Source organism: Monopterus albus, unplaced genomic scaffold, assembly GCF_001952655.1.
Source record: "Monopterus albus unplaced genomic scaffold, M_albus_1.0 scaffold316.1, whole genome shotgun sequence".
Taxonomy (NCBI): Eukaryota; Metazoa; Chordata; class Actinopteri; order Synbranchiformes; family Synbranchidae; genus Monopterus; species Monopterus albus.
In genome coordinates, this window is record NW_018128196.1 from 307,886 (window position 1) to 319,765 (window position 11,880).

Below are 11,880 nucleotides of genomic sequence, written 5' to 3' on the forward strand. Positions count from 1 at the left end.
ACGCCACCACCAGTGAGCGCTGACACACCTCTTCAGCCAATCGGAGCAAGTCGTGTGTCTGCAGCTGCTCAGTTTGTCCACGTTGCCTCCGTCTCTCAGTAGTGCTTGTTAGCTCAAGTCAGTTGTTCTCTGACTCGGCAGCTGCAGCTGATGACCGTCATTGAGCGAGTCTCGGTCTTGTTAACATGACTCAGGTGTAGCGAGAGCTGGAGTTGGTTGCGACGTCAGGGTGTGAACAGTGCATTGTGTTCTGGGATTGATAGGTGGTGACCCCGGCAGCATTGTAGTGGTAAGACAGAGCGGTGTAGAGGTTTATTTATTCACTATTAACGTCCGGCCACTGACATCACTGCAGTGTAACCACATGCTCACTCAGCCAGTGCACGTTGAATGAACCAGCTCTAATGTAGCTGGTGAGTTAGTGAAGCTTTACGTCCTCAGGAAGTCCCAGCAGGACTGCGGTCTGCGTTAATGTTACAGTGTCGGCTGACTACACTGCAGCTCTGCACCCTGACGGTTACACCAGTAAATCATGTAGCGTCCTCTTCAGGCAGCCATGACATCAGCTGTGTGCTCCCTTAAATGAACCCTAAAATATTGTAACTAACACTGAGGTCAATCCCAGAATGCACTGTGCTGTTTTCTCCCTGGTGTCACTGTGACAGACAGCAGTTGCAACGCTCCCGTTTCTGAGCGGTTGGTGTGTGGCGCTCTCAGCTGGTCTGTTTTCTGTTTGGCTGCTGCCCCCTCCCCTCACGCCCCCTGCCCTCAACCACCGGAGCTTCAGGGTCACACTCTTCAAAATGAGCCAGGTTCAGAACTGGCCTGTGAGAGGAGACGATGTGGGAGACGATGTTTCTCTGTGTCCTCGGTTTCTCAGCCGGTGAGTCGCTCTGACCTCAGATCAGACGTCTGCTGAGAAACCGAGGCTCCTCGGTCACTATGGAAACGCATGGCATTTACCAGAACAATAGGGACCGGTGGATCTTATGAGACGGTGCCTGGGCCGGAGCACCGCCAAGCTCAGAATTATGAGATAAGATCCTCCGGTTGCTTTTGTTTCAGTGAACGCTGCGCGTTTCTGCACAGCAGAGCTTCTCACATTTTGCTTTTTGGCTGCTGCCCTCAAACTTCCTGCGGACGTCGTCACTCTGTTACTGCTGTCGGGTTCAAAGCACATTATTACATTTGCCTGTTAAAACACAGCTCTACTAGTTTAATATTACAGAAATCAGTGTGCTGTACTATAGTAAAGGGCTTTGTTTACTAATTGTTTTTAATCATTAAATCATAGAAAATTCTTTGAAACCCCACTAATGTAAATTCACCAGTTTGCAACGAAATGTGCATCTTTTGTTAAATCATTTTAAAATACGATTAGATATAAAGAATGTTATTCAAGGGATTTTTTTAAACCATTTTAGTCATCTGCAGTGTTTTTTGCTCCTAACTTAAAATCCATTAGTTTGACCCAACGCCCATATTAATACTAAATCCCTAAAATAGCATCATAAGAATTCAAAACCCCAACATGCAGCAAACGCCTAAAAATACTTTGACTTTCCTCCATTATTAAACGTTTCAGCGGTCTCAAATCTTAGTTCATTAAAACCACTGAAGGGGAAAATTTATGTAACAAATCTGAGTAGTTCTACTTTTCACAAACTCAAATCACTTCTTCACACCATCGGTTAAATTTCATTTAAACCATCATTTGTTCTAAATATAATTAATACAATGGGGGATTTTTTTTTAAATAGTGGATCAACTGCACTTAATAATTTAAAGCATTAATTCCCCTAACACTTGGGGAAGCCTTAAATAGGTTATTAGTGTCAATATTAAGATTTATTTAAATCGGTCTCTAATTTAGTCTGTTTTTCTGTTATTTACTAGAATAAACTTACTAACAAAATCCCTTTAAGTGGCATTAATGTAGAAGTTGCAGCTTAATTAAAAATAAAGGTCCCATTGGCTTCCTGAAGAGGAATACGTTAAATCTCATTAATCTGCAGCTGAAAATGTCAAATTAAAGGTAAAGAGCACTGTGCGTTCTTTGACAAGGCCACTGACGCTGAACTGTTTAATTAGCTTTAATTTACCAACTTCATCAGCCCAGGTCCTGTGGTTTAATCTAAGGATAAACAGGGCCCTGTAATCTGAGGAGCTTTAGTCGGTTACATGCACAGTTTAATCAAACATGAAATTCATCCTTTCATTTTAAAATTCAGCTTTGTCTTTTTAAAGATATTTGCAATTTAAGTCAATATTTCACATTAGTTACACTAAATTAAGGGAGAATTAATTTACACCTGGTTTTGAGTTATTTTAAAAAAGTTTTAAGACAAGTGTTTTCAGATGTCGTGCTGCGATGTGGTTTTAACCCGACAGACTGATCGTTTTCATACCTGTCCGTCTGACTTCCTGTTCCGCCCCTGTCGCCTCTGTCCAATCAGGAGAAGCGGATCGGGTCCCTGGATGCGGCCAACTCTCGGCTGATGGCGGCGCTGACGCAGGTGAAGGAGCGCTACAGCGCGGCCAACCTCCGCAACGGCCTATCGCCCACCAACCCCACGAAGCTGTCCATCACTGAGAACGGCGAGTTCAAGAACAGCAGCTGCTGATTGGCTGAGCAGAGGGGGAGGGGCTTGAGTCCTCTGGCCTGTGGAGGAACGATGAGAGAGAGAGAATTTAAATTCTATAAATAGGAGTGTAAATAGTTAAGGTCCTTTGTACAGAGTGTGTGTGTGTGTGCGCGGTGTGTGTGTGCGTGCGCGCAGCGTCACAGAAGCACAGAAGAAGAAAACCAAAAACGTTTTTTAATCCAGATTTTTTATCTTTTCATTTAAAGCTTCTGGGTTTTGTTGCTTATGACGGTTTGATGTTAGAGTGGAGTTTTCTGTTGTTTTGGGTTTTAATTTATTCCTCGACGCCCTTGTCCTGTTGCTACTGAACCGACTCCTGGAGGACCAGGGTCAAAGGTCACACCTGTCTGTCTCCCTTGTTCTGAATAAAAGTTGCCCGAAAATGCGCTCAGTGTCCGTCTCCTGCTGTTGTAACAGTCTGACAGAAACAAAAGGCCAGTTCTAGGGTTTTTAGTTGCAATGATTAGTCGACCAACAGAAAAGACATCGGCTGACTTCACTCGTCATGAGAAACATGTTTTCTGTTACTATAAACCACATCAGGTGCTGTTTATCAATCACATGACCACATCTGGAGCAGTCTCAAAGGCCTGATCATTAGGAACACCTCTGAATATAATGTCCATACAACACCACATGTAGTGTAATATGACATGTGAAGTCACAGTCTGAAGCAACAGGACATGGAAATACTCAAGTACAGATACCTCAGTATTTGTATTTGAGTATATGTAGGTCTAGTAATGTTACAGTGAACCACTAAACAATGACATGGACACGCCGGTGGAGCTGGAACAGATTTGGTCTCGGATCAGTCAAACGCCTGGTTGACATTGTGGTCAGGCGGACAGCGAGCTTCAACCTCAGATCACTGGCCTCTGTCCAGTCTAACTTTACTCATACAGCACATTTAAACAGCGAGTTGTACCAAAGTGCTTCACAACCGTAATACAAAACAGCCAACCAACAAAATATTACAACAAAACACACATGAACATTTCCAACAGGAAACCAGGCGAGTTTCCCTCTGATCGTGGGGCAAAGGCTGGAGTAAAGAAGTGGCTCTTGGTGTTTCAAAAGATCCCTGCGGATTTAACAATATTGATAAACTCTGAGCAGCAGTGGCCCAGGGAACCGTCTACAAAGTGCAACACTGAAAAAAGATTAACATTCAGTAACTTCACTCTCACCTGGTGTAGTGTCACCGAAATCACTTCACACATCAGTGGCCGTGCGCTGGTTGTGATACTTTAGGCAATATTATCAGGAAGCACAACATAAATTTCCATTGCTATGCAGATGATACTCAGTTATATTTATCTATGAAGCCAAATGAATCAGGTCAGTTGGTCAAATTTCAAGCATGTCTTAAAGACATAAAGGCCTGGATGGCCTGTAACTTCTTACTTCTAAACTCTGACAAAACTGAAGTTATTGTGCTTGGGCCTGAAAACCTTAGAAATCTGCTGTCTAATCATATAGTTACTTTAGATGACATAGCTCTTGCCTCTAGTACTACTGTGAGGAACCTTGATGTCATCTTTGATAAGAATATGTCCTTTAAATCACACATAAACCAAGTCTCTAGAACTGCCTTCTTTCACCTGCGCAATATTGCAAAAATCAGGAGCATCCTGTCTCAAAGTGATGCTGAAAAACTGGTCCATGCATTTGTTACTTCCAGGCTGGACTACTGTAACTCTTTACTATCAGGATGTCCCAATAATTCCCTAAAAAGCCTCCAGCTAATCCAAAATGCTGCAGCCAGAGTAATGTTAATGACAAGGCTCCATCGTATCTTAAAGACCTCGTAGAGCCTTATCATCCTAACAGAGCACTTTGCTCTCAGAGTGCAGGTTTACTTGTGGTTCCTAGAGTCCACAGAAGCAGAATGGGAGGCTGAGCCTTTAGCTATCAAGCTCCTCTCCTATGGAACCAACTCCCAGTCTCAGTTCGGGAGGCGGACACCCTCTCTACCTTTAAGATTAGACTTAAGACGTTCCTTTTTGATAAAGCTTATAGTTAGGGCTGGATCAGGTGACCCTGAGATGCTGCTAGATGCCTAGGCTGCTGGGGGGCCCCATGATGCTCTGAGTCCCCCCTATACAAATATACAAATAAAATTTGATTTGATTTGAATGTTGTTGAATTTTTCCTACAGCTGCATCAGGACCACTACCTTTAAGCCAATCAAATGAAGGATGCTCAACAATTCACCCACAAGCAACTTTTCCCTGAGCTCTAACTGCATCGACCATAGTCTGCAAAACCGTTATGATGCAGCAGTGAGTAAACAGAGGGACTGTGCGTTTTGAGCCTAAATGTGAGACCATGAACCAAGTTTAACCCACTGGGCTGGTTTGTGGTAACACACTGGACACGTTCGTACATGGCCTCACTGCTACAGAGACGATCATCAAACCTAATTAAAATTCAGCAAAAACCTGTAAAAACTGGCTGGTGTTGCATAAAGGGCCAGTGCGCCACCTGACTACACTTTAACACCACGGCAGCGCCTCCCCGCGGCCAAGACCGAAAGGTCACCTGCCAGTTGTCGTCCGCCGCATCATCACAGCTTTTCTCATCGTTTTCCTCCATAAAGTCAGTGATTACAGATGTTTAAAATTTGAACAATTACCAGTTGTTTAGGGTCTTTTGATCAAAACACCAGTTTTTAGTTTCCCTCTAGAATAAGGCTACAGATCATACACCAAGCCAGTGTTTACCTAACGACTCTGCGGGAATTCCTGCCACGATCACGTGGCTTTCAGTGATCAGTTCATACTTAATAGATAATCAATAAAGGAACGTCACATTTCCTTAATACATTCATTGACCAGACGCCAAAACAGCTGCACTTACAAGATTATTTCAGAGCCAGGCTTCTGCTCAGTTCCTCCACATCACTGCAGGATACCACATCTATAAACTAGAACATCTGGACAACAAAACGCACGGGAGCGTCAGAAACAGCGTCAGGCCGCCTCTCATCTATCAGACTGCAGCTCCTGAGTGACCGTGGTCTAGAGCAGTATTCTCTACCCTGTTACACAGCATGACTTCTACTAACACCTCCGTATTTTTGTAGTCTCTGGTTCCAGTGCTGCACTTTGTAGACGGTCCCTGCGCCTCGATCAAACTGAGGTTGCGTTTTGTCTGCCTGACTGCGAAGCTAAAAAGGCGTCGTCTGTGCTTTCAAGTTTAGCTTATGAGTTAACTTATTGACCCGGAATCTCCGTGAATACCTTTTCTTTGCAACTGCACCAAAGTCAAACTCAAACTCTGTACATTTCTGCTGCGAGACGTTTCTTCCTAAACTCTGCAGCACTAACAGGGAAAACGAGGATTTACTGGCGTAGCCAACACTTGATAATTGATGGGGGAAAACTCACCTGCCGCTGCCGAGTCCCCACAGTCCTGCAGTAAGTCCAGGTCCTGGTCCTGGTCCAGTTTTACTCAGATTAGCTTCGTCACCTGGAACATGTTCTGTCAAAGTTTGTAGCGAAAAATACGAAAAAAGTGCAAATTTCTCCACTTCATCGGCGGAAAGCCGCCGGACCGAGCCGAGGATTTTAATGAGCAACACCTGTCCGGACTGACCTGCTGTAACCACAGGCGGAAGCCTAATACACCCAAGTTACAAACCACAGGTTCCGCGTGAACCGCCATGTTGGTACGGGGAAGCCTGCTAATGCAGGAAATCGCTTAACAAGTAAAATAATCCTAAATGAATTTACAACTTATTCTTCAGCTACACATAAATAACTGTGGGCTCATAATACAGAAAACATGGTCACATTAAAATGTGGATTTTCATACAAAATGCTTTCTTTTGTAGATCAAGACAATGATGTTTCTATATTTAAGATGAACTTCTTAATCAAGTGTTTTTCTTGTTACTACAGTGTAGACCGGCAGATATCCTGTCGGCAATTTACCATTTACTTTATTTACATCTTTAGAGGAATATTTCTGTTTTTACTAACATTAAACCTTTAGCCACATGTTCACTGTCTTGAACGGGCACCGATGCTCCGGACGCTCAGAATGACCGAATAATCCAAACCTCACTGATCAGACTCTCCAGACCTGGAGGAGAACAGCACGTCTGCAAACTACGACAAGAGGAGAAGAAGTGGACGACAAGAGAAGCAGCAGCAGCGAGCTGGGCACTGTTTTCTTGGTAAGTTTTTATTATGCTTAAAAAAGAAAATTAAAAGACAGAGGAGGTGGTGATCAAAGAAAAGGGAAAAATATATATTCATATTCAAATATCTTTATACTTTTCTATTCATATATGATTAACAATGCAAAGAAAATAATTCCTGTTGTAGTAGTGCTTAAGTAAAGTTCAATATAGACTTTATTATAACAAAATAGGCAGTTTACCGAGGGGTAAATATCGGTTCAAATCTCGTACAATAATCGCCCGCACGTTGCAACACATCTGGCCACACCTGGAGGTGGCAGCTGGACTCCAGGGTCACGACACAAATGACCAATGTCATTTTCATGGTAAGACACTGACGCCGCTGACGGCTGCACGCAGACACTGGCAGGGTTCGAACTCGTGTCACAGAAGGCCCGCGACACCCGGACAGTTAGTCTGAAACCAAACTCACTTTGCCTGAATTTGACTCTAAAATCAAACTTTCTAAAAGAAAATGCGACAGTGCAGCGACAACATTTTAACAACGCATCACCAGCAGAACCTGCGGACACTCGATCATGGCTGCGGCCCAGCAGGAGGGAAACGTCAAGCCGGCCTGTGGGAAGCAGCGTGTCCACGAGCTACCTCATGGCATCAGCTTTCTGGGTTGTTTCCATCACTTCTGAGACAAAAGATTGTTCTTGCAATTTAAGAGTTGAGATTGTTGCCTGCTGATTGAGACGTGTCCAGGGTTTATAGTTAAGATTTCTCCTTACAATGAGAGTTTCATTGTAATTCTTTAAAATATTATGTTGTAATCGTACTTTGTGTTAATTATAAACATTTTCCTTTAAGTGGAAACTGAAATGTTTTCTCTAATGTTGAGATTATTTCCTGGTAATTATGAGATATTTATCTTAAGGCTTTTTTTGTTGTCTGCATAGTTTAGTTTACAGGTAAACTGGGACTAAAACTACCCTGTTATTACAAAACTAAGTCATAATGATGACATTCGTTTTCCTTCTGTGTCTTCGTCGCTCACCGCACATTCATGTTCTCGCTGCACTGACACATTTTATCTTCTCGGAGAAAATGAGGCTTTAAGATTCACAAACAGAAAACATGAGGACATTTTTCTGCCGTTTGACCTTTGACCTCATTAAAGCTAAACGTTTAAAAAGCAAAAGTTTGGCAGTAAAATCAAATTCATTCAGTGTTCAGGACGTGACCGACTACTATGGAGCTGGATTTGCTTCATTATTGAACTTTTAAAAACATTTCTGGCTAAAATCAAACCATCAGATTTCAGTGTGAAGGTGCACAGCGCCCTCTAGCAGCAGAGCGGGAGCCCTGCACAGCATCCAGACAAACATCCAGCAGCGGCCAGAATCAAAAAGGTTCGACAAAACGTGTAAAAACAACAAAAAGATGAAATGCATGCGGAACAGAAGAGAGAAGCTGAGGCGAGGGGGCTGATGGGAAATAAACAGGCTATTAACTGACATGCTGTTAAAGCTCAAACGTGCAAAGTTTTGCTGTTTGTGTCTCCGCCTTCCTCCGTGCCGACGGACGCTGCCTGAGACTGAAACTCCGTCCGCCTGCTCACCTTACAAGAATAAAGGGGGGGAACCCACAAACAAAAAGAAAAGAGAAATTCTGCTTCGTACGTTTCTTCTCGCCACGTCGTGGACTCATCCTCGTCGTCTGAAGTTCTCCTCCCTTAAACATTAAGGAGCTGTACCGTGTCATCACCTCCTGTGTGCTTTTCTCTGCTGGTCAGGAAACAACCAAAGTCTGGTTCAGGCCAAAAACACAAACAAAACAACAAAACTCTCAGCTGTTGATGGGGGGTGGGGGGCAGGAGGCTGCCATCTGCAGGTCAATGTTTCTTTTCAAAATAAAACCAAGTGAATCTAAAGAGAGGAGGAGGAGCGACGGAGCTTCATAACTTCTCCTTGGACTGGACCCAGATGAAGGGACCCGACTGCTCCTCGATGATCTGCTTCACCTGCTCGTAGATTTCCTCCAGAGTGTCACCCTGCACGATGGCTGGAAACACACACACAACACACACACAGTTCGGTGATGTTCGCCCCATGTGCAGACACACAAACACCCAGGGTCTCCGACCAGCAAGGCAAACTGTAAAGCTACAGAATATCGTTCTAGATTCTAGCAGACATCCCAAAGTGTAAGGAACATTTCTGTGAGGCTACTATCTGGAGAAGTGTCTAAAAACCACCATCTGATGGATGTGTGTGGACAGATTCAGTCAGGAGCTCAAGAAGACGTTGTGGGTTTCACTCAGTGACAGAAGATGAGCTGACACATGATGCAACGTTTACACTTTTGCAGACCACTTGGGGAAAAAAAGGGTTTTTTTTAGCTACTGAGAAACAACATGAGGGTCACAAAAAAAGTGGTTTTCTAAGCTACTGAGAAACAACATGAGGGTCACCTTTGACATGAGTCACTGCACAGGAGTGTGGAGGTGTCAGCTGACTACGAGCAGCCTGGGGACTTTCTCCTGGGTTAACAGGAGCCCCGGACGTGGCTGGGCGTTGGCACTGTGACAGCGCGTGGGGTGTCTCACCTGTGAAATGCTCGGTGAACTCCTGCTCCAGCTTGGTGGCTCTGTCAAAGGTTTTCCTGCCCTGCTCCTCCGTTAGACGCTTGTTCATCTCCCTGCAGGACGAGAACAGGGCGACAAACATGATCAAGGATGTTTCAAGCGCAGTCACACTGTGGCCGCTGATTCTGTACGTGTTGTTAGAGGCCAAGAACAGGCGCCACTTAGTGTCTGAATACGGCCCTGATGAGCTGATGGTCCTGTGTAGTCGTGTATACGAAATTACTGGACGTGCCTTCTAGGACAAGCGTGGTTTGGTGGTGGACCATCCCTTTATAGGCCTAGGCTGAGGGTCGTCCCATGATGCAGAGCCCGGGGGGGGGGGCAGGTTTTTTTTTCTAACAATATTAACAGTAAGGTCTAGAACTGACTCTGTAAAGTGTCCTGAGATGACTTTTGTTTTGATTTGGTGCTACACAAATAAAACTGAATCGAATGTGTCATGTAGTGTAAATGATTCAGGTGCGTGACTCTGACGGGAACAAAAATTAGCACTGATCAGTGAAGTAGTAACAGACCCGGACACTCACATGATGTTTTCCACAGACTTTGGCTTGATGAAGATGGCGATGGGGTGAAGCTGGGCCAGCTGCAGTCTCTTGATGGCGTTCCCCGACACGTCCAGGATACAGTGTTTACCCTGCAGGGACACAGGCTGTTTGTCACACCCGCCGTTTCTCTGCACTGACATACAGTAGGCTTCATTTACACAGGAAATATTTCTGAACTAGTCACTGACTTATCTTTAAAATGAATGTGCAGGTTTAAAATGAAACTAAGATGTTCCAGATGCTGTAGAAACAGCTGACAATGAATTCAGTCAGTCTAATTTTAAAACCCAAGCTTTACAAAGGCAGAGGTGGACAACGCACAGGGAAGAAGCTATGCCGCTGTGCGGGTCCAGTCCACTGGGGCTTCATGTTTGGCCGACTGATTCAATCGATTCTCGACAGAACATTTCAACCTTGACCTCACAGCTGACTTTCACCTTTGTCGTTCTGTCAACGTGATTACAAGTATTATTAGTGTGTCAATCAATCGTAGAAGATGTGAATCCTTTTCCCACCACCTCTACTGTCAACAGCCACCAACAGTCCACACAGCGTCAGAGCTGGTCTGTCACAGCCACACAGCCGCTGCCCATACCTTCTCTGCCACCTCCCGGACCGACTGGACGCTGGTTCCATACAGGTGGTTGTTGTATTGCCCCGCTTCGATGAACTTGTGGTCCTGGATGTCCTTCTCCATCTGCTCTCTGGACACCATGAAGTGATAATCTCTGCCGTCCATCTCGTAGTCCCGCTTCGGCCGGGTCGTATCTGAAGGAGGAGCCAGGAGAAATGGGTTAGAACATTGTGATCCCTGTGGTTTATCGCAGATCTCAGTATGAACCAACACGTTTCTAAACAGGGACCTGGAGGTCTTGGGGGACTTACGTGGGACGCAGGATCCGAATTTGTCGGGGAACTCAGAGATCAGGTCGTCGTTGATCCGATCTTTCATGGGGCCGAGGATGATGACGGGACGGGTGTAGCTCACTGTCAAACACATGTGACACCGGACTCAGGTAAGAAGCTGCTCCTGAATCACATGCTGCCTTTTTGACCACACAGACTTTCAGCTGAGGCCTTCTCTGCTCAACAACAACAAGCTTGTTGCGGTGCCCAGACTGATTTACTGGTTCCAGCCTACATGACTGGTCACCGCCCCTGACGACATTGTGTCCAACTTCACTGTCATTAGGCTCTACTTTGTGGAAACATGTCTTCAGCTCTCAGTTAAAAAACAACACATGGTCACAAACAGCAGCGTGTGCACATGACAACAGAGACGTGAATATAAGAATGAGAAATAAAATGAGAAGCCATTTCTGTGAACTACAGCATTTCACTCAGCATCTGACTGCATGTCAGGGGGAGTCACACATGCTCGGCTCGGTCCAACATCCCTGTTACTTCACTGACAGTATGTACTGTTCTCTGCTGTAACGTTCAGATATCCACAGCACGCGACCATGTTAAAAGCCAAATACCACCATAACAATCTTCCGTGTGCTACAGCCTCTGTCCTTCTTATGCTTTTGTGCTGAGACCAATGTTTAATGCTTTTTAAATTCTATTTTTATTCATCATTTTTGTTCAAACTAAAAATGCACAAGTATTCATATGCCAAGTTTATTTTGATGTGTTACATTTTCGACCTCTCCTAACATGGCCTTTTCCTTCTGTGGAGTGGATACGGGAAACTCATTTCCCTCCGAGGTGATTTAAATGCTGCGTCTTCTCCTCACTCTGAGGTTTTATTTTATTAAAATCACTTCTTTTTTGTATCTGAACCAGCCTTCAAACACCTCGTGGGACCGGCGAAGCCCCACAGACACACAACAACAACACAGATGAGTGTTTTCAGAAGCGTCCTCAAGATGCTTCTCTGGTTGTTCCGAGTGGTTTTAAAGT

General features: G+C 44.6%; 2 protein-coding genes across 2 annotated transcripts in view; one reads left to right on the forward strand and one right to left on the reverse strand.

The window, feature by feature from the left end:
- Window positions 1–3,031, forward strand: part of rasal2 (RAS protein activator like 2) — a 53,640-nt gene extending 50,609 nt beyond the window's left edge. The window contains 1 exon segment of the mRNA XM_020623905.1: window positions 2,457–3,031. Coding sequence (XP_020479561.1) covers window positions 2,457–2,624 — 168 coding nt within the window. The 3' untranslated portion in view covers window positions 2,625–3,031.
- Window positions 3,032–6,845: 3,814 nt separating this feature from the next.
- The window catches only part of dlg1b (discs large MAGUK scaffold protein 1b), an 85,000-nt gene continuing 79,965 nt past the window's right edge, over window positions 6,846–11,880 (reverse strand). The window contains exons 21-25 of the mRNA XM_020623921.1: window positions 10,861–10,958; window positions 10,571–10,743; window positions 9,955–10,064; window positions 9,389–9,480; window positions 6,846–8,844 (exon numbers count right to left, since the gene is read on the reverse strand). Coding sequence (XP_020479577.1) covers window positions 8,738–8,844; window positions 9,389–9,480; window positions 9,955–10,064; window positions 10,571–10,743; window positions 10,861–10,958 — 580 coding nt within the window. The 3' untranslated portion in view covers window positions 6,846–8,737. The remainder of the gene's footprint in view (window positions 8,845–9,388; window positions 9,481–9,954; window positions 10,065–10,570; window positions 10,744–10,860; window positions 10,959–11,880) is intronic.